Source organism: Microchirus variegatus (assembly GCF_963457635.1).
Source record: "Microchirus variegatus genome assembly, chromosome: 16".
In the NCBI taxonomy this organism is placed as follows: domain Eukaryota; kingdom Metazoa; phylum Chordata; class Actinopteri; order Pleuronectiformes; family Soleidae; genus Microchirus; species Microchirus variegatus.
The window spans coordinates 6992616-7015375 of record NC_139817.1 but is presented as its reverse complement, the minus strand read 5'-3'; the positions used below and the strand labels follow the sequence as shown (position 1 = coordinate 7015375).

General features: G+C 41.4%; 1 protein-coding gene across 5 annotated transcripts in view; it reads right to left on the bottom strand.

Annotated features, from left to right (window-relative positions):
• tns1b (tensin 1b) overlaps nt 1–21189 on the bottom strand; it is a gene marked incomplete at its 5' end in the record, with an annotated part of 155076 nt that extends 133887 nt beyond the window's left edge. For all 5 annotated transcript variants that reach the window (XM_083902980.1, XM_083902984.1, XM_083902979.1 and 2 more), the window contains one exon: nt 21103–21189. In XM_083902980.1, the coding sequence (XP_083759106.1) occupies nt 21103–21189 (87 nt within the window). The remainder of the gene's footprint in view (nt 1–21102) is intronic.
• Between the last annotated feature and the right edge of the window lie 1571 nt (nt 21190–22760).

The window sequence follows — 22760 nt, the reverse complement described above, 5'->3', positions numbered from 1 at the left end:
TGGAGAATAGAAAGGGGAAGTGGCAGGGTCAGGGTTTTTTAACAAATGCTGACACAGATGTTTTGGTCACAGCTGGTGGTACGCGTTCATCGGTTCATGACACGATAATGATTCAATCCAGCGATTTAGTGGCGGTAGTAGGGAGGAGGGAGGCAGGGAGGGAGGTCGAGAACAGCGGTCTGCCAAAACACACATTCACAAACACTCATCAACAGCTTCTCAGACATTCTGAATTGCTTCTGAATAGAGGATGAGATGTATTTTAAATAGTTTGGGCACGTTAACAGCGTCAACAGCATCAATGACGCGTTTCCATGGTGACTGACTGGAAAAAGACGTGCGTGATGTCATGTTTACATGACTCCCGATTGCTAAAAAGTCTCTAAAGTAACGCTAAACTTTAAAAGCACACAGAGGCACACATATGGAGTACACAGGTACGCTGGTTATTTGTAGCGCTGCTCTTTTCCTTTAATAAAGAATGTAGGCGGAGCTAACTGGTAAACGGTGCCTGGACCCTGGAAAAAGGTTACTTTAGAGACTAATGTTTGTATTATTTTAAATTTTTTAAATTAATGTACAGGCCAAGTACAAGACGATGAAAAACTAAATCTATGCATAATTTAAATATAAAGTAGTTAGTGTTTAATGGTAAATAGATAGCATACAGACATTACTGTAAGTGAGGTCACACGTCATTTCATGACATCGTATACACATTTAAAAGCAGACTTCAAAGGCATGTTTTAAGGATTCCAATTACAGTAACAGAATTGCACTGGAAATGATGAATAGAAGACGATGAAGTAATCCTCTGTTCTAGGGCATAGCAAACGGCTAAATAAGGTAATTTCTCCCAAGCTGTGCTAGGACACCTGTCGCATCTGGATACACATTGTTTGTACCTTTGCACTTTCAAACCCCCGCGGAACGTTTAAGAATGCACAGGTTTTTCACTGATTTTGAAGATGACCCGTTCTTCTCTGAGCCATTCCGGGCTCACAGGGAAAACATGGAGCGGTTGGCGCAAGGCTCCTCTGATAAAAACAATGACCCCGACACAGCGGAGCATCCTTGCACATCCACTGTGTTAGAAGATGAACACAGCAGACGCAACTGCGCTCCGGACGTGGCGGAGCATCCCGGCTCGTCCACTGTGTTAAGAGAAGAACACAGCAGCCATCGCCGCGATCCCGACATGACGGAGGATTCTAGCTCATCCGTGGCGCTAAGAGACGAACATGGCGGCTTGTTCTGGAACAATTTCAGCGTGTTCGACAACTCCATGAGAAACAGGATTCAGGAGATGCACCAGAACTTTGAGAACATGTCCGCAGATCCAAACATCCACTCCTTCAGCTCCTCATCAGTAATGACGTATTCAAAGGTTGGGAATGAGGCTCCTAAGGTTTTCCAGGCAACCTCTTCCACACAGCGCGCCCCCGGGGGGATCAAAGAGACCCGGCGAACGCTTAAAGACTCCGAGAGCGGTCTGAAGAAGTTGGCGGTCGGTCACCACATCAGAGACAGAGGATATGTTCTCAAAAAGAAATACAACAACAACACAAGAGAGGAGGAGGTCATCCAGGATTTCCAGAACATTGACGAATCGGAAGCGCAGTCTTTCGACGAAGAGTGGAACCGGGAGGTGTCCAAGTTCCAAGATCCAGGTATCAGGTCTCGCCTGGAGCAAGCACGGCCGCGTGCTGCTCAGCGGTCATCCCTCACTGCTCACAAGCAGTCTCACAGAAAACAATCAAGTATAAATACTAGGAGTAAAAGTATCCTTAAAGGCTTGGGCACGAAAAAGCAATAAAAGCAGTATCATATTTTGTGTGACAAAAAAAGATGGAAGAGATGCAACAAGCAATACAGAGAGAAACAAATACGGATAATACAGTTGAGAAAATGGTGGACAATCCACGTGCAAAAGAAGAGCTGCGGATCGGCCAGTTCCTCTTCTTAGTAGTCCACCGCGTCTTCAACAAAACTGGAGCCCTGAAATTAACTAATGACCTCACAGTGGCCTCACACATGAAGCGTCTGGTGGAGCTGACGAGGGACGTGTTAGATCTACCAGAGGAGCTCATTGGGTTCAAGTTCAACCGGTATAAGTCAGTGGCAGATGGAGTCACGAAAGACCTTCAGAAGCCATTTTTGGACAAGGCGGGACAAATGCTGTTACTGCCAGAGGCACATGTGGAGAACATCATCACCGACTGTATTCAAAAGCACATCAGGACAAAGTTGAAGCAAACGTGCGTCATCAGCATATCTACCGTTAAACGTTTGTTCGCAGGTTTCGTCATCGTGGTGGCAATTGTAGCTTTGTGCGTCTACCTTTACCTGTGGTGGGACGATTTTCATTTCAGAGGCTTATGGTAAACAGAAAACTGAAAACATAACCTTGACACACGAATTTTCAGAATAATTAGTGACTAGACTAACTAGAGCGTGAATATTCCTGCAGAAAATGCAATTGGGAACTCGTGTTTTAGGGTTCGAATATATTTGCTATGGGAAAAAAAAGGTAAAAAAGTTAAATATATCTAAAAGTATGAATAGTTTAAGAAAGAAAAATAAGAGCAATGATGTCTGAATTAGTTTTTAATGTAGGAGATAGCTACCAGCAATAGACTTATAAGAACGAAAACAATAGTGTTTTTTTTATATATTTAAAGCAGTGTGCAAGTGAACGTCACAGCCATAAGACGAAAGGAAACCTCAGAGGCCTTTTAATGTGAAACAATGAATACAGGAAGTGGACCGGCAAAAGTGGAAAAATCTAGTGTTTATCCCTTGGCACTTCCTGATTGGTCCTGCTCTTGATGCTGTCCCGGTCACGCACCTGTTACAAGTCAGTCAGGGCGGCTGTGATTTGATGTGCTCACCTGTGTGAGTTTTGTGGTTTAATCATCGAGTTCATTGAGTTATTGAAAGCAATTTAATGTATTTGTATCACATAGCTACTCGGGAAACTCGGGATAATCGGAGGCGGGGCCAGTTAGACACACCAGCATACACCAGTTTGGTTAGTGTAGATAGATTACGATTTTGCTACTACTTTTCTTTTAACACCAGGAATAGAATAAGAGTAAGTAAGTCCTCTTTTTGTTACAGTTATTTATTGAATTAATTACAACCTTTGCCTTTAGTTCCTCCTTAATCTTTATTATTATTATTATTATTATTATTATTGTTATTATTGTGCTACAGTCTTTGCTATCATTGATCATTAAAATGACCTTTTGACTCCACAACCAATTTCTATATCTGTTTTTTTATGTTACTGCCCTTGAATCCAAGCCATTCAGAAAGGGTCATGTCACAGAGTTGTGTATTTCCAGTTTACAACATGCTTTGGAAATGTCACTATTTCACCTTCTATTGTAGAATAATGGCCATAAAAGTGTTATATATAGAACATTTAATGATAGCACAGTGAAGCTGACCTTTTTTGGATGTAGGAAACCGGTGCCTGAGCACATTATTTGCTAACTATGGCTCTGGTGCATCATTGAACCATCATTTATCATTTGTTTCAGTCTTTCCTCCACAATTGTATTTTTTTGCTTATGTTCTCAGCCATTATTTTCAAACATATACAACATAAGAGAAGAAACTCCTCTGTTCCACAGGGAGTATGTCCACAGTCGGTTGTCACTGCTGCAGCAGCCAGACATATTCAAAATGAAGTTAACTAATGGCTAATAATAACATTTCCATTGGCAAACCCTTACTTTGAATATTACATTTCACATTAAGAGTCCCAAACAAAGTGGCTGTGATTAATGCAGCAGGAATCTCCTGCCCCTCCCACTATTGATCCAACACGTTCCATTTTTGGACAGACGGCTCTGGCAAATGTGAGCGCATGGCACCGAGCCACGGGGGAATTAAGTGAGCGCTCATTTCGTTTTCTAACGTAACAAAGATAGATGTTGCTTCTATCTTAAGTCGGCAGATGAAAAGCAGTTTTTCTGCAAATTTGGCAGTCGCGGGGTGAGCTAAGTCCGGTTTGGCTCACACTCCGATTGTCCCATTTTAAGAAAAGCTACGGGATAATCCCGGCTGTTAACACAGAGCCTCTTTAGGCATAATGAGTCACAAAGAAACGATAAAAACCCATCCTGAGCTCAGGATCAAACAAATCCCTGTGGCCGCACGCAAGTGATAGTGCAACATCAACCTGTAATTAAGTGTATGCATGAGATGATTATGTAAATGTCCTGTTATGATTGTCCTGAGCAAAATAATTGAAATTGATGATATTATTCTCCATAAAATTATTTAATCGGGGGGTACGGATTAGACTGTGCCAGCTTTCAATCCTTTGTCAAGAGTAAATTCCAAATTCTTAAAGGGCAGGAGTGAGATATTTAACCTTTAATTATGCTCTGCAGGCGTACACACGCCGCACACACACACACAAAGTAGCCCCAGTGACCATTTCACCTTTGGAGCAGCAATTATCAACAGGCCTCAAACACCAAGGGGCCTCTCAGCAATCATCAGCTGTCTCATAAGAGGCGAGACAGAGCAGAAATGAACAGGATGGAGGCCAAGGTGATGAAAAGGTACGAAGGTGCAGTGCATCGCTGGCACTGCCTTTCTCCGTTTTATTACAAAAAACAGCAGTATCAGCCAACTAACATAGTAAAAAAACAAAAACTGAGGCACTACAGGGTCATTAAATGTTAATACTTAAATAAGTCTGATTTTCATGGAAAACCACAACGTTGAAGCTGACCACTGCATAAGAGGGGATGCCAGATGTGGGTCTACCTCCAGTGATGAGCACACCCATCACCCTTGTAAAATGGTCATCAGCGTAAAGTAAAACTTGGCGTCTTCTATAAAGTAATTGGCTCTCCATACTCATCCAAGATTAAGACTCAGAACATAAGAGAGACAGAGACACAGGCCAACTTTCTAACGGAGGCTAAAAAGCATTTGGTCGATCAAACAAGGCGACGCAACGAGTACGAGGATACATGCACTACACGTTATTTAGATCAAATTCCTTAATAAGGAATTGATGAGAAACAAGATTTAGCACAAATAAATAAGTGTCAAACAACCATTACAAAGTGGAAAATTAATAAAAAAAAGACACTATCATATAGATTGGTTATTGTTGAAGGGGGTTAGACTTACAAAAACTACATTTTATCGCGCTAAAAACAGGCAAAACTACCAGCAAAGTCATCATGTGACTGATCTTAGAGTAGCAGCCGAAGTTGAAACAGAACTCACCAGCCAGAGGGACATCGCAGAGCTGTCTTTAAAGACACCTGTGGCACTCACAGCCGCTCACCGATCCGAACACGTACCAGGGTTTGCTGGGTTTATCGAGAATAACGTTATTGTCCCTCAAAACTGAAGGTACTGACCAGAGAGAGCCTAACAGTCTGGAACTTATCCTGACACACTTCCTGAGCTGCATTGTTCACGAGAGGAGAGGAAACACACACACACACACTATGGAAAGCCAGTGTCAGGAGATCAAAACATGGAAAGTGAGAATACCAAGAGCTGTTGTTTGCTATATTGACACTTCTTGTTATTATTTTTTTTAATTATTATTCTTAAAGTTCAGACTCTGGGCTGTGATCGGACTAGAATCCCTCGGAAATTGTAGAAATTCAATATCTTTTACAGGTTAAAACTTAATAGGGGGGTTTATATGTAATGTATGTAACAACAGCAACCTTTAGCGGTTAAAAAGGGTTACTGCAATCCAAAATCAAAACACAGCAACAGGCAGATATTGAAACTGAAAGTGTGTCTGCTCCAAGCAGCAGCAGCAGTTACTGAAGGTACACCATCAGCAGCATATCTGTCTTTGACTTCCTCTATTTTATTTATTGTAACACATCTTCACTGGTCGAGACGTTTTTGAGAGGGATAGTGAGGCTTTTTAAGTTCGGTAACATTCATTATTTCTGACCTGTAAGTGCAGGTTGCTGTGCTCGAGTAACTCTACTGGCAACCTATGAGTCTAAGTGCTGGATGGCAGTGATAGAACCAACAAAGACCTACATAAATTGGCTGTTTCCATAATCTCTGATGACACATCATTGTAATTGTATGCCCTGGAGTAACAGATGTCTTATATGCGTTCCCTGTACTGCAAAGTTGCTGGATCAGAGTCTGCGTAATGTGCTTAAACGCGCAGCAAAAAAATACAAAAGGCAAAAAGTTATCATGCCAAGTTTCTCACAGGGGATGAAAAAGGACAAATTCACTTGAAGTGGAACTCTTCAGGAGATGTTTATGGGAACAATGAGGCGAGTTTCTGTGGTGAGGGAGCTGGAAGAGAAAAGGCTGTTGTGCTGCCAGTGTGAAATACTGTCCAACGAGCTGTGTTTATGGAAGGAATTACAGCCTAGTTTGATGTAAAGGGGGGAGTGGGGGGAATAGAACTGTCTTAACAAGCCACAGCTGTCACTGCCACAGGTGAAGAGTTGTTTGAATGAGCCGTTTTGGTTAAATTCAGACACGTCTGATGTCCTCAACATCATTACCATGTGACCGTAGTGGATAGTACTGTTGCCTCAGCAAGAAGGTCAACGGTTTGAATCATGGTTCAACCAAAGGCCTTTCTGTGGGTCTGCATGTTCTTCATGGGTATTCCAGCTTCCTGTCCATGGTGTACCCCATCTTTTGCCCTGGGATACAAACAATAATCCAATTTTTTTGGTCCCCTAACCTTTTAGTGAAGATTTATATCTATATATTTTAGAATAAAATGAAGCTGTAATCCATTTAACAAACATCTCTTGGAAATGATTTGTTTAGGCGTTACAGATATGGTAGTAGATGAGCTGCTACATCATGCACAAATATGCTCTTGTCCTGATTTATAGAGTGATTTGGGTCACGATAGTTTCCATATTTTTTTTTAAAAGACACACCATAATGTGGGAAAGAAATGTTAAGAAGCTCGGTTAAGGAGAGACGTGAAGATCGGCGAGCAGCCGTATGGGTTCATGCCAAGATGCGACGTGAAGTTTGCTTTAAGAGCTGCTGGTGGAGATGTACAGAGAAGGCCCAAAGAAGTTTGCACTGTGTCTTTGTGGATCTAGAGAAAGCTGCTTATGGTCGATTGGTGCCAAGAGAGGAAGTCAGGAGTGGCAGAGAAGTATGAGAGGGTGGGATTACATCGCGGATCAGCTCTGAGCCTCATCTCGTTTGCAGCAGTGACGGACAGGTTGACAGATGAGGTCAGGCAGGAGTGTGCGTGATGCTCGCAGATGATAATATCATCTGTAGTGAGCGTTTGCACCGGAGAGAAGAGGAATGAAGGTTAACAGGAGCTAATAGGTACGGTGAAGATGCAATGAGTGGAGCTAGAGAAAGTGGACGAGGGTTACACACAGCAGTGGTTAGTGCATAGTGCTTTTACCTGACAAGTTCCAGGCAAATTAAACAACACACTAAAGGTAATGACAGCTGAGGTGAAGAGGTCGCCCCTCTGCAACTAAACAAGCTCCTCCGTTGTGTTCTTAACACGCCATTAACGGAAAACACCTTAGACCTCACCGATTCACTGCCACTTGTCCGTGAGAAGCAGTATCGTGTGTCGGACAAACATGATCCAGGTTTGTTTTTCTCCACTCAACACAACTTTTTTTTTTACAAGGTTTAGAAGAAGAAGTAGAAGAAGAAGTAGGGATATTTACTTTGCTGGAGATGAAACTCACTTGTGGCCCCTCTGGTCTCAGAGGAGGTCGCATTACTATGGCAGAGCACAAAAAAAACGCATTCAAAAACTATGCTAAACCGAGGGACATAATTCCGTCCCTCCTCCTCCACCACATATGTTCGGCATTAGGCAATCCATAAAAAGCCACGAGTCATGTTTGTGTCACAGCAGAAACATTTGGATTCACACAGAGCCAGTACATTACATGAGAATTAGAGTGCAATAGTGTTACTAGTATTGAGGGGGGGTTCTCTCATTTCTCATTTAAAAGTGACTTCACATGAGTATTGTTTACATGCACCAATCATTTTGTGGCCGTGTCAGTCTGAAGAGATGGCCTGTTTTGGAAGAGTTTGTTTTGGAGCGTCACTAATATGATTTTAAAGTTATGGCCCTTTTCCACTATGGTCCCAGCTCGCCTCCAATCGCCTCGGCACGGCACGGTTAAGGTTGGTTTTCCACTACAAAAATAGTACCTACTCAAAATATTCACATTTAAGAAGCTGAATAATCAGAAAACTCAAACCGATTCATCGATGATCAAAACATTTAGTGATCGATTAATAATCGACTAATTGAGTAATTGGTTCAGGCCTAATATCAAGTGAGTTCAAACGATAACATCAGTTATAACAATAACGTTTAAGTCCAAGAGAATAAGCGTGAAACAGCTGTTAACAACTAAAGGAACTAAAGGAATACCATTGTTTGCTGTTAAATCCAAGAATGTCCGTGTGTTTCTGTCCATGTATGTGTGTGTGTGTGTGTGTGTTGTGTAGATAGTGTAATCCTAACCGTGTCTGCATTGTGAGCTGTGTGAACTCCTGAGCCAAAACCTCACAGGCTTCATTCGTCTAAAGCCTTTCCAACACCCCCCACCTCACCCCCCACCTCAGCTGGATCAAAGTATACACTGTGTGCTTAGGTTTTAACATGGGGGGGGGGGTTACTTTCTGGCCGATTGTTATCACTCCTCTAAGTGCTAAGCCATGAGTGAGGCCTCCGTGAACGCCGCCACCGCCGCTCAGAGGAGCGTCTGACATGTCTGTGTGTGCGTCTGTGTGTTGTGTGTGTGTGTGTGTCGACAGAGGATGAGGTAAATAAAGGCACGGCTCCGGATTGGAAGCACATGCTGCATGAGCTCACACTTGTCATTTCTGATCAGGCCACATGTGAGCCCCACATTGACGCAAATAGTTTTCTTTAATGCAAATAACTCTTGCAAGATGACTGTACCGACAGTGCAGTCAGTGTACAGCAAAGTCTGCCCCCTACTGGTCACTCTTTTACAACGCACTCGTCAGAGCATCATTGCGGTGACATTTTTCAGTGGTGCAGAAAAATCACTGGCCCCAAAAATCTTCAGCTCTTCATTATGTTTTGTCTGTTATCGACTCCAAAAAATGTCAAATGACTATCCTACGGAAGAGTAGTGGGACCACACGTAAAAAAACAAAACAACATCCCAGCATGAATTCTGAAATTAAAGTCAGAATATTAAAGACAGAATGTGAGATTAAAGTCAGAATTCTGAGATTAAAGTCTGAATAGTAAAGTCAGAATATCTGAGATTAAAGTCAGAATAGTGAAGTCAGAATATCTGATATTAAAGTCAGAATATTAAAGTCAGAATTCTGAGATTAAAGTCAGAATATTAAAGTCTGAATATCTGAGATTAAAGTCAGAATCAGAATTCTGAGACTAAAGTCAGAATATTAAAGTCCGAATATCTGAGATGAAAGTCAGAATATTTAAAATCAGAATATCAGAATAAAGTCAGAATATCTGAGATTAAAGTCAGAATTTTGAGACTAAAGTCTGAATAGTAAAGTCAGAATAGCTGAGATTAAAATCAGAACTATTGAGATTAATCTGAGAATTCATGCTGTTTTATGTATTTTTTCATTATTTTTTTTACATCAGAATCAGAATCAGAATCAGAATACTGTTTAATTGTAATTCATTACATGTGTCCCTAATGCTCTTCCCTTATTATCTATGTAGATGTTTGTCAAAAAAGTGACAATTAATCGGCAAAAAATTATCACTCGTCACAATTTTAAGTCGTATCACAAGCACAATTTGTTTTGCAGTTTTCAGATAGAGGTTTTCTTTGACAAACATTTTACACACAGCACAAATATGAATAAAACAAGTCATAAAATGTGAAATATAAAGTGACAAAGCTTTCAAACATGGGAGACAAAAGTGCTCGGGCCTCTATACTCCACCAATTGACTAATACATAACAAAACCACTGAAAGTAAATAAATATGACAAGAACAAAAAAGTTAACACATAAGTAATGTGCAGTATCACTTGTTCCGTCACAAGGACAATGCCTTCTTTCTCTTTTAAAATACTTTTTGGCTGCGGTACTTTTCAGAGATGGTAAAACATGAAGTCTATACATTCCATGTGTGCAATAAATTATCATAAAAACAACTTGCGGACACTATTTTCATCACCCATAGATTTACTGCGCGTCTTAAGACGATGATATTATCTTGGGAAGACAGACAGAGCTTGCCAAAACTTATTAGGGATGATGGAAAGAGAATATGGATAATTGCAAATGACACTTTTTATTTACAGTTCTTTAAATGTGTGTGAGTTTTTGTGTGCAGTCAGCAAAAGTCACATCTAGGGCTAGAGTTGCGAGATCTACATTCATATTTAACACTTGAAACACCCGCTCTATCACTGTTAAAGAAAACGGGGGGGAAAGGAAAGGCTCCGTTATACAACTCATTCCTCGGCCCGTGGGGTTTAGGGTTCCACAAAATTCACGAGTCATCTCATCTCGGTAGCTTTTGGAGCAACACAAAGGTTCAGAAATAAAGTGCACCTGCACAAATATGAAGCTGTAACGCTGATGAATGAGCCACTTATTGTGTCGTTTTTGTGGCAAGAACGACGGACGGTGCCCTGCCTGAACTCACAGTCACCTCTTATAGTATGTGCAATAAAAAAAAAAGCACAATGAAGGGTTTAAGTTTTCAGTTTGACTTTCATTATCAGGTTAAACCTTTTTTTCAACAGTCATTGTGTGGAGAAGAAGGAAAAAAAGAATGTTTTATACTGTATTTTGAGTCAAATACAGTGCACTCACCATCTGGATTTAACTAAGCAAATACAGTAGGTATAAGAGGCCTCCGCTGGAATAATACTGCAGAGATTAATAGGTTTTAGCTGCAACAAGTGATTTAGCTTCTCATTTCTTACAACAACCATGTTGGAAAAGATCTTACTTAATAACTGTCTGTTGCATTTTATTAAAACCTGGAAGGAAACTGGTGAACCACCATCTTTAAGTGTTAAATGTGGTAAATATAAACGACATCTCTGGAGCTTTGTTGTATTCATGCAAGAATTAGTTTACAGAATTAGAATTAGGTTAGTTTACATTCGTTATTTTATGAAGAGTTTTAGCCTTTTTACAGTAGGTTTTAAGGCCTTATGGTACTAATTATTTCCAGTTTTGACATTTTACGGACCAAACAAATAATCGATTAATCGAGAAAATAATCACCAGATTAATCGAGATAATGAAAATAATTGTTAGTTGCAGCCCTTTAAGTGTGTGATAAGGACCAGTTGTCCTCATGGAGACCAAATCCTGGTCCTACATGAAGCAGAACCTCAATATTGAGGGACTGGTTAAGTTTAGGGCTAAGATTTAAATGGTTGAATATGTTAAGGTTAGGATCAGTTAGGCATTGACTGGTTTTGGTTAAGGTTAGTGATGAAGATTTGTTTACACTGTTCAACAGAATTGAATGTAAGTCAACGCAGAGTCTTCGAAGAATAGGTGTGCAAACGTGTGTGTGGCAAAGACAAGATAATACCCCCCCCCCAAGCACGGAGATGCATTTCTCTGCAGCACCAACCGTAACCCATGGCGATGCTGAGCCTGCCCAGTGGCCCGGGCATTATGCAAATGTAAATCATGCTCAACTGGTCGCAAGACAGAGCTTCACATTTCAACCAGGCTTTTATTGGTGCCAGTGGCCTTTTGTCTGCTTTAATTGAATTAACTTCACGGAAAAAAAAAACCTTGTTGCAAGGAGAGCGGCTGCACATTTCACAGCCATCACGGGAGCGTTTAACGGTGTTTACACTGGAATCAGTCAAGAGCTTTGTGGATTCTCTTTGTGGACAACATTTTATAACTTGGTAACATTAACTTTTTCAATTATCCACAATACACTGGGTGTATAAAGACTAGGATATAGACTTTAATGTATTTAGCACCAATTAGTCCACGGTTATTTACCGTTTAGAGTAGGAAAAGTAACAATGGCAACGTCTCCATCTGCTGGTTCTGCATCTCCCTAACCTCTACTTTGATGTCTTTCCACAAAAATACACACGCTATGGTTGTTTTGGCTCCGAACCACCACTTCAAACGTCCTGTTTAGTTGACCGTCTTCCCCATTTTTTCTTTCATGTCTACTCGTCCCCCTGTCAAAATGGCACACCCACAGAGAAGACAAACACACACACACGTCACGTGGCTTTTCCCAGCGAAAAAACATGGGACATGGAAACTGCTGTCTTGTGTTGAGATAATGTGATGCACAAACAAGCCTCTATCACGTTGGTGGTGTGTTACAGACTTGGCCAGACTTGAATGAAACCTTTCGCTCTATAACGAATATGGGTACATAAACAAAAAAGGTGACATCACAGTGAGTTGAAATGTTATTTCTGAGTATTTTTGGGTGAATAACCCGAGCGACCCGATGAGTTTGACACATGGGAGCATGGTATCCGGCCAACACTAATCTTAAAGAGTCTAAATTTACAAACGCTGACAGCAGCAGGTGTTAAAGGCTCAGCTACACTCGAGCTCGGTGGTTATTTAAGTACAAATATCAGACAAAGTGACCAAGTGGTGTGTGCCGTAATAAGGGAAAGTGCCCAGGAAGAAATAACTGATAAATAATCGCGTTGCAACAGAGAGGACGCTGATAACATGGCCATTAAATCAGTTTGCTCAACTTCATTTAGTGGTTAATGGCTCTGTAACTGCAGACTGTTAAACCCTTTACTGTTATCTCTCGCTAAAGAAAAGTCCAATCTTTCCCAGGGGAGGACAAACAGTTTGTTATCTTGCAGCGTGTTGCTCATGGGACACAGCAAATATTATATATCTAAATAAAGAGCTGTGCGTCTTAATGAATACAATCAGAGTCCAGGAGTCGTAGCTATGTCATGGGAACAGCCTGTGATGATGAGGGAGGCATGTTTGAGTGTAGCATCTCCAATGGGTCCTCAAACGCAACAGGCAGAGACCAAGACAGACGTGTCAAATGTCAAAGAGAACAAAACAGTTTTTTAAGAGAGACTTTAAAGAGAAACAGGAAGGGAAGAGCACTGTTTTAATGGGAAGTGGAAGCCCATTCCACATTTTAAGAAGTGCTACCGCGAAGGGTTAGGGTTATCGCCCTTGAGCTTCCGCCTCATTTTGGGGACGACCTAAGAGCAGCTGATCTTTGAGACCATGAAGAAATGTATAGCTGAAGTAAGTCTGAGAGGTCAGACAAAAAAATAGCAACTCAAAGTTTATCTTGTAGTGTTCTGGGAGTCAGAATGGGAAAGATATGTTCATGTTTGGGAGTTCTTGGCATGCAGCAGCATTCTGAACAAGCTGAAGGCGGCAGATAGAATCCTGGATAACCCCAATATAAAGAGTGTTACAGTAATCCAGTCAAATAGTTATGAAGAGGTATATTTCAAGGTCATACCTCGGCAGAATCCTTGGCCATTTGCCTTAAAATTCACTTAAAATCAGTGTCCATTATTACACCCCCAGGTTTCTTATCATGGGTTTGTTATAAAGATACATATAAAACAAGATAAAGTTGGGAAACCTGTAAGAACTTGATATGCTAACGATGAGTCACCCGAATTCAACCATGTTAACAAGTAATACGCTGTATCACCTGCATTACCACAGAATGAGTGCCCTCCAGTCTGAGGTGGTGCACAGTTATAAGCAAACCTCAATGGCACAGAACAATGCAACGAAAATCATGTGCAGGTATTTGGGCTATTTTCAGAGTCGTGTCATGCAGGCCTGCCAAGGCAGATAGGCACGCAGGAGGCGAAGGGGGTAGCAGATTATGTTCTCAGAACTTCTGGGACTACTGTAATTTAGAGTGGAGTGGGCTTAAAGGGTAAAACCCCTCAATTTAGGTAATCCAATATGTTATTCTTGCCGTCTGGGAAAGTCCATGTGGAACCAAAGAAACCATATCTTTATTAACAACAAAAGGCGTTTATGCTTAATACTCTGATGCTGCGGCTCAGCTTGCCTTCCATACAAATACACCAAAGAGACAGAGATATAAAAAAATCACATTACATTACAGTATATTTTTAACTATAACGTCCTTTAAAAACTATATTTCTGGATGTCAATGCGACGTTGTTGCTCTGCTCTCTGTAAAGCGTGGGTGAATTTATTTGTCGTTCAATTCTGAAAAGTTGGAAAACCACAAAGATCCTCCACCAAAACTTCTGTATTATAAGAGGTCTCGTATTAATACCTAATGTAGCATCATGTTATTTAATTTCCTCAGTTAAAAACATGCTTGCATATTTTGTGTTCCCACTAGCCACGCCGCAGGCTTCCGCCCGCCCAGGATTCCACTCTGTCTCTATTCCCCCAGGGTGGCCAAACATCACCTGGGGTGGGCAAACCGGAGATAAAAAAAGGATATATCTAAATGTGTCGACAAATTCCTATGTATATAATGTATATGCCCAGCCCTGTATCGTAAACAGAAATACAGGGGCAGTGTATTTTTAGCTAGAGTGTGAACACATGAACTCCCAGCCTGCGTAAATGATATAAATGTATGACACTCCAGACAGCGACACAGTAACGCGAGGGGTTTCAGGCAGGCGCGTGCAACACGTGCAGCAGCAGCAGCGGCGGCGGCGTCGGGTCCAAGAGTGTGACTTAATTAGAGATTCCTTCGCTGGGTGCACGGGGTGAGGCACAACCGCGCTTCATTAACAGGGGATCAGGACGGGGAACGTGGAACATGTGCCATTTTTTTCTGTTTGGTAAATGGAGGGCTATCAAATTTCTACTCCTGTTGTACTACAAATAACGGCATGACAAACATTCACTGCAGAACAGTGGACTATTATTCTCCATATGTTGTGTTTCGGGCTCTGGGAAGACACAGAGAGAATCTCCATTCATTGATGAAATACACTACCGTTCCAAAGTTTGGGGTCACCTTTACACATTTTTTGTTTTCCATTCAAACTGACTGTTATTCATCAAAAGAGTTGCAAAATGCATAGAAAATATAGTCAAGACATTGACAAGATTAGAAATAATGATTTTTTTTTTGGTCAAAATAATCATTTTGCCCTTTCATCTAAGAACCAGCAAAACTGTTTTCAGCTGTGCTAACATCATTGCACAAGGGTTTTCTAATCATCCAATAGCCTTCTAACGCGATTAGCAAACACAATGTACCATTAGAACACTGGAATATACACCTTATTCATGTATTCCATTAAAAACAGCTAGAATAGTCGTTTATCACATTAACAATGTATAGAGTGTATTTCTGATTAATTTAATGTTACATTCATTGAAAAAAAGTGATTTTCCTTCAAAAAAAAGGACATTTCTAAGTCACCCTAAAATGTGTTACCCAAGTGGAACGTCAACAAAAATTCTCTCCATTGTTCCTCTCTGCTCAAAGACGAGTCCAACCCCTTATTGTCCAACACAGCTGCTGAGACACTTCTGTGGACACTTTGTCGTTATAATTCATAAAGTACATTACGTTTTAACCCCTCACAAGTGACAGTGAAAGCGCATTCCATTGCAAATACCTCTGAAATTCCTCCACAACAAGTGCAACAGTGCAAACCTATATCCCTTTAAAAACCAGTCAGGGTGAACTAGCAACAATGATCTGCCTCAGCTTGTTACAAGCACTGGTGCAAACCAGAGAGAGAGAGAGAGAGAGAGAGAGCTTTCTTCCTATGTGTATTCAGAGTAAATGCAGCATGTCAAAGGGGGGTGGATTTATTAGGTCCCAAAAGAAAAACATTCTCTCGATGATGAAAACATGATTGGGCGACCTGGGTAGCCCAGCCTAACTTCTGATCCACTGTCACAGCAATTACCCTTGGAGCCCTGTGGCATCCGACCTTCGTGAAAAAAAAAAAGAGCCCCGGGGGGAAATAGAGGAGCCACAAATATCAACAAAAGGCACATTTGGAAGGCAAAGAGGATGCGACCTGGGAGAGCCGAGCTGCCTGTCCATCACTCGGAAGTGCCGTGAAAGGCTACAAAGGCCCCAGAGTGAGACTTTGTGGGATTTTGACGTTGCCAAGAGTGAATGTAACACCGCCTTGCCAAGTATTAAAGGGAGAAGACAAGAAACCACCCTCCCCTCACACGTTGAGAAATATCAACAAAAAGTGCAGCATAAAGGACCGCATTCACAGGCACACAAAGACGGTATATGACTAAACTCTGTGTATTATGGTGCACTGATGCCACAAGGTCTGAGGCAGAGGTGGAAGTTAGGCCTCTGCATTTACATTCCAAGAAAAGGGTGCAAGCATCCGTGACTCTGGGGAGAAAATACAGTTGCCCTCTTCCTTAATCTATCATTCTGACTGACATTCTATCCACTGAGCATTGCCAAAGCGAATTACAGACACTTAAAGAAGCTCAACGAGCGCCTTTTGTGTCCCTGCTATCTACTCGGTTCAGAGGCTTTGTGTCCGATGCCACGCATCGCCGCATCATTAATTCCTTCGAAAAGCTGTTTGGAAAAGAAATATCCGCTCATCTGACTCACACATCCTTTGACCACGAGGCACTAAAAAGCAAAGGCGTTACCTCCCAGACTGAACACAAAAGTCCAAATTATTACACAACCCCAAACAAGTTGCTGGTGCAGGCTGAAGAATTTCTCCTCAAGTTGCAAAACACTTAATGTGATGATGAAAATCTCAAATGACAAAGGACATAAACAGCTTTTCTAGTGCATAATTATTCTTTTTTTATATATTGTCATGAGTTCAGAACTTGTCACACTCATGACATTTGACACCTCAAGAATTTCTCTTACATTTAAGAGTTGGTGGCTCTGAGTGCCGACACCCACATGACATCATGAGAGTGGGACGTGAGGAGGGAATACTTTCAAAATAGGACATTTCTGCTTCATCTAATAGTTTTGTACATAGACTTTAAAGATGTTTTAATGAAAATGACACACAGTAATTTAGATTAACATATAATTGCTATCAGATAATGATGTAATAATTGCGATAGGCCTTCCATTTCTGTTGGCAGCCGTTATTTTATTTTGAAATATTGATAAATGATGACATTCCTACTGGCGCCACGACAGAGAGTTTATTTCCTCGGAATTTTCTTTCCATCATTGCTTCTCAGTAAAGTAACACCAGATTATTTATTGTAACAGTTATTGCCTTGTAAATCACAATGGCTGCCTTTTTAAATTCTCCTCTCTTAAATGCAAATTAGAACATGTTCATAAACACAATTCATAATCTAACCCAATTAACTTAATCAACACACTGACACACAACCTCAAATGCCCGTTTGAATTTCAAACATACAGCCTCGAGAGCCCATCACACCGTAGGAAGTAATTCTCGCATTGGTTTTACATCCCCTCTGAATCCCTGAAAAAGTCATGTGTTCTCAGAACTGGGGTTAACTTATTAACCTAAAGTTTGGCTGTGGAAACAAGAGGACGCAAACAAACTCCGCCGTCCGTGTTTACCACATCAAGATCAACTGTAACATGAATGACGGGGTCTATAAGACGTGTGTCCGCCCCGAGGTTAAATTCCTGTGTGCATTAAAAGGTAAGATGACAGGGGTTAACTTTGCTGAGGAATCACAATCCTCTCCCGGGTCAAGCACACACTGGGCACCTTTCCACCGCCGATCGCACAGAGAGGGTCTTGTTCTGCGGGTCAGCGCCGGCAGGTAGGAATTGAAATGATAGGCCTCCCCCAGAGACGCCAGCACAGAGGACGCACTGTTTTCCACGCCGCTAAAACATCCATCGGAATGCAATAAGGGGCGGCAGGTAACTCTCAGTTCACCACATACCTTTTATCAAACATCTCGGGAAAAACTCAGTGCCATCTGACACTTTGGTGGGAATTCAGAGGCGGAGGGAGACGGGAGAGCTGAACTTGACAGGGATTAAACTGAGGTGAGGGTTCGGTTTCTTAAGGTGGTAAATTCAGCTGCTGCACTGATGTTCGGGAGTTTGCTCCGCTCTCGCCTTGACAGCCATCGAGGGCGAGCACTGGGGAGAAATACTGCAAATTCCTTTCGACCATGGTCCATTTTTCCATGGTTTATTTGAATAAACAAAGCAAATTTACACACAGTTGGGACTGTTATAAATAAACGGCACCTTATTTAAAAAGCAAACTACCCACCAGATATCCTTATTTGACATTCGTACATCTCAATATCGTAACTCCTAGACCGTTTGTGATATGAAGAAGATTTAAAAACTGGCAATTTCTCCACGGTGTGACCACGCTTTTCGTCCTACGTCAGCTGAGATTGACACAGCACCCCCCCGCGACACTCATGTGGAGGATAAAGCAGTCGAAGAACCTTCCGCAAAACGACCATCCAAGATTCACAAGCTTCTCATTACAATAGTTACTGAATAAATGCCAGATACCGAAAGTGACTTATTTTTCTGGTAAAATAAAGAGGATTTAATCTGGTCAGGAGAGAGGCCGATCAAGTGATGAAGAAAAAAATCCAACATTTTAGGAAAAAGCAACTGTTCAGTCAGGGTGGTAGAGCCATCCATCCATCCATCCATCCATTATCTACCGCTTTATCCTCCTGTGGAGGGTCGTGGGGAGGTATAAAATAAAATAAAAGTGTTGGAATTATATATCGTTCACAATAAACACTATATTTGTGATGCAAAATGAATCTATAAACAAAAAAATACTGTGAATGCCAGTAGTTTGCATGCTGCGTCTGCACAACCGTAAGTCATTCTCTCTCACATCCTGCTCTTATACAACAGCCTCTCCATGCAAAACACACACAGCCACACATTCTTTGCCCATTCATGAACACCCCCCCCCCTCCCCTCCCCTCCTCTGGTTCAAAGTCTATAGGTTGCGTACTTTGCTTTTACATGAGGCTTCTACTTTCTGCTCGATTGCTATCGCTCTTCTTCGCCGTGGGCCTCCCTGAGTGCTGCTGCAGTCGTCTTCTGGATCAAAAGCCACGAGCATCACCGCAAACACACAAGGAGCAACTATCTGCACCTGAACGCAGGTGCAGATAGTTGCTCATCCAGAGCCTCAAGTTTCATAATGATATTATTTTTAAAGGTTCAGTGTGTAAAATATAATTGTAAAGAATTAATTGCTGTTTTCCTTAAAAATGTCCACACAAAAATGATGTGTCCAATCTAAGATGCAAAGAAAAAATGTCTTTCTTAATTAAAGTGTGTTTTAGAGCTACTTGGAAATTCAGATTCTAGTAAAATAAAGCACAGAGCAGAGCAGTCATAAAAGACTCCACCTCTCCAGCTTCTACTTAAAAAAAGTTCCACAAAATTATAAGTGAATGCCGATTGTTTACACTCAGCATGACTGATGACATTTGGCTGCTTCACTGGAGCGACTATTTTCAACACTTCAGCACCACGTCATTATTTTTCGACCACAGCTCTCTCTCACTCTCCTGGCAGAGTCCAGACATTGGTTTTCCCACAGCTCAGCATGTGCCCCACAGCTCGACATGCCAGCTGTTTGTCTGTGCCACAGGAGAGCTCAGAATATCCAGGGGAAAGCCTTTCCACTCCACAAAGCACTTAACGTGTCTTAGTCCACAGCGGGAATCACACCGTTTAATTCGCCAATGATGGATTCTTTCAGTGTTTAAACGGGCGTCTACGCACTGGACTACTATCAACTAGAGATTATATCACTCAGGAGTTCTATCATCAACTGAAGACTCTTAGAACCTAATGCCTGTAAGTGCATAAGGACAAGTTTGCAAGTAAACAAACTCAATGCTAACTTTAAAATGTTAAAAATCACTTATGAGGCAATTCATCCCAGCCTTTTAACCCCATACTGTCCAGAGCTAGGACTCTGGAATTAATCTGACCAGAATATTACTATATTAAATTTATATTGTCAACTTTTTTATCGTTCCATATCAAAACACTTTTATTGGGAAATTATGTGAAATATCATCATAAATGTTATTATTTCGAAGTATTTTTCTCAAAAAGTTGGACCAGCAACCCTCCAGTTACAAGCCCAAGTGACTCTACTGAGTTATTTTTGCTCTTCCATTAGCGATAGCACCTGAATAGAGTCAAACCGAACAATACTAAACTGTAGATCAGTTAAAAAGACGGTAAAAAAAAACACGAAAATGTGCGTTATCTCCATCATTTAGCATTTAGCAGATTCTAATGATTAATTTACACCAAAAACAACTGCTTTGCCCATCACTAGTTTGTGGGATGACTCCGCCCATGTTGAGGCGGTATGTTAGTAATGGAAATCGACCCAAAAAGCACCATAACCGACTTCTCTCAAATAAATAAATAAATGGACAAATTATTCAACTGCCAAAACAATGGCATACTGTACAAACACTGCAGCTTTAACTCTGGTGTGACTTGCATAATCACACCATGGGAAAAATAATGTCCAACATAATGAGTCTGCAGGGTTAAACAGTGATGGTATGAGGTCAGACAGAGCCAAAGAGACAAAAAAGGGTCAGGTCACAGGTCAGTCATCACATTCCACTCCAAGTAGAAAGTAAAAGCCTCAGGCTGCATAACCAAAATCTTATTTACCAAACTCTCATCAACAACAACAGTGCAGAGCAGAGGAAATGATTTCCATGACATCACTGCAGGTAGAACCCACAAAACTGTTTTTGATCCTGTGCCTTTGACATGCACATGCAAGCATGACTGAACTTGGACTTTTCAGAGTTGCCTCCGGCACTCATTATGGTGAATGGTTTACCTCATTCACTCACTCACACAGGAGCCATCAGGCACTTTATACCTGCACTGAGGCTTCTGTACAAAGCGTATCTGAGCACCTATATTATGTCTTTATTCTGGCTCTATTATGATGAAATGAATGGCACTGTGTTGACTTGTTATGGACTTTCCCTTGATTGAAAACAATGAGTGAGTCAAGTGGAAGCAAAGGTCGAAATAATTTTATCTTAGCTGCAGAGAAAGTTGGTTTGTGTTATAAACCCTTGCAACTAATATAAACAAAGATGAGGTCAGTGAAAACAACCTGCTCTAAAAAAGCAAATAGAGCTTTGACGCCCTTCATACCTTCTTCTTCTTCTCCTCCTCATGCTGGAACACTGGCATCTGCAGAAAGTCCTCCTCACAGCAGATGAAGCTCACCGTGCATCCCATCCGAGCCACGAGACCAGCAGAGCGCGCACACGGCCAGACCCATCCAACAAACACCACAGTCCCTCTGATGTCCTTCTGCGTCTCTCCAGGTGACTCTGTAAACAGTCAAACGTGGTACAAGTAACGCGCGCCGTGGATCTGTGTCTGCATCAGTGTCCAGGGTGAACTCCCCCTCTCTCTCACACACACACACTCTCTCGCTCTCTCTCTCGAGGAGACTCCCAGTCACACATACACATGCACGCAACTTGCCTGTCACCACGCGCTGTCTGATGATGAGTGCCACACACTCACATTAGCTCCGCGTTTCCGTCACGTGGGTTTGTGATTGATGTCCTGTCTGTCTGTCTGTCTGTCTGTCTCTGTCTGTCACGGTGACGCGGATCCCAGGTCCTGGAGGATCTGCTTCACCTAAAGTCGGAGAGACTTACTCCATTCATGCAACTCTGTCTCCACCTGGTGGCCGAGCTACAAAGTAGCAGCCATAAGAAATATTTAATTGGACTGTAATGTAATATAATCAGGGCTGCAATTATTCTATTAATTTTAAGATACTTACTTGCTTGCTGAATTTGCTTTAGTATTTAAAACAAGAATTTGACTATTTCCTGGTTTACTTGCTCCATATAACAAAGAAATCATTAAAACTGATTATTATTTTTGGTTTGTGTGGACAAAACAAGACATTTTACTTTTAATTGGAGCTAGCATGCTATCGTTTAATATTAGCATGCTAGCTAAAAATGATAGCAATGAGACAACAACCTGTTACGCCACCTATCCTCGGCATATTTAGATAGACAATGACAAACCAAATATATATAACATTGTCACAATGTGCTTCACACCAAAAGAAAGTACAAACACCATTTAAATCGAATGCCAATAGAAGAAAAACCAAGCCACTGAAAAGCCTGAAAACAAAAATAACGATTGAATAACATGTCCCAAACTTCAAATTACGTCCTCACATGTCTTATTCTGTCCATAAATTGAAAATATTCAGTTTACTGTCTTATTTGGGGAAATCAATAACAGCATATTTACGTTTAAAATGCTGAGATCACAGCGAAATCACCGACAATTACACAGTAGCTCGGAACTATAGACAGCAGAGGGCAGTGGCGCAATTTGTTGGGTCCCATCGCTAGCAAAACTGCTGAGGAAGAAGACGAAGAAGCCAGTTAGCTTTAGCAGTGTTGTTGTCGGCACATATTTACCACATTTGACAGCCTTATATTTTCACAGAAAAGCAGCGGGACTCCATGTACTACCATAGTTTTAGACATGCCACTGAGCCCGAGGCACTAAAAGCGGATATTTACGTAGAAGTCATACGGCTAAATGCTAAATGAATGTTGATGGTCTGTTTCACAGACACAAAGCACTGCGGAAACCCGGGCGGTAGGTCGGATATCTCTTATGATTTTATGATTTTGTGTTTTAATATCAGATTTAAGTCAGTGGTTTTGTGTTGCCTTTTGTTAAATATAACGTGATTGTCTGGCCACAACACATTTATAGTGTTGGTTTGTGTTTTTGCTGCATTATGGAAGAAAATACACAAAACA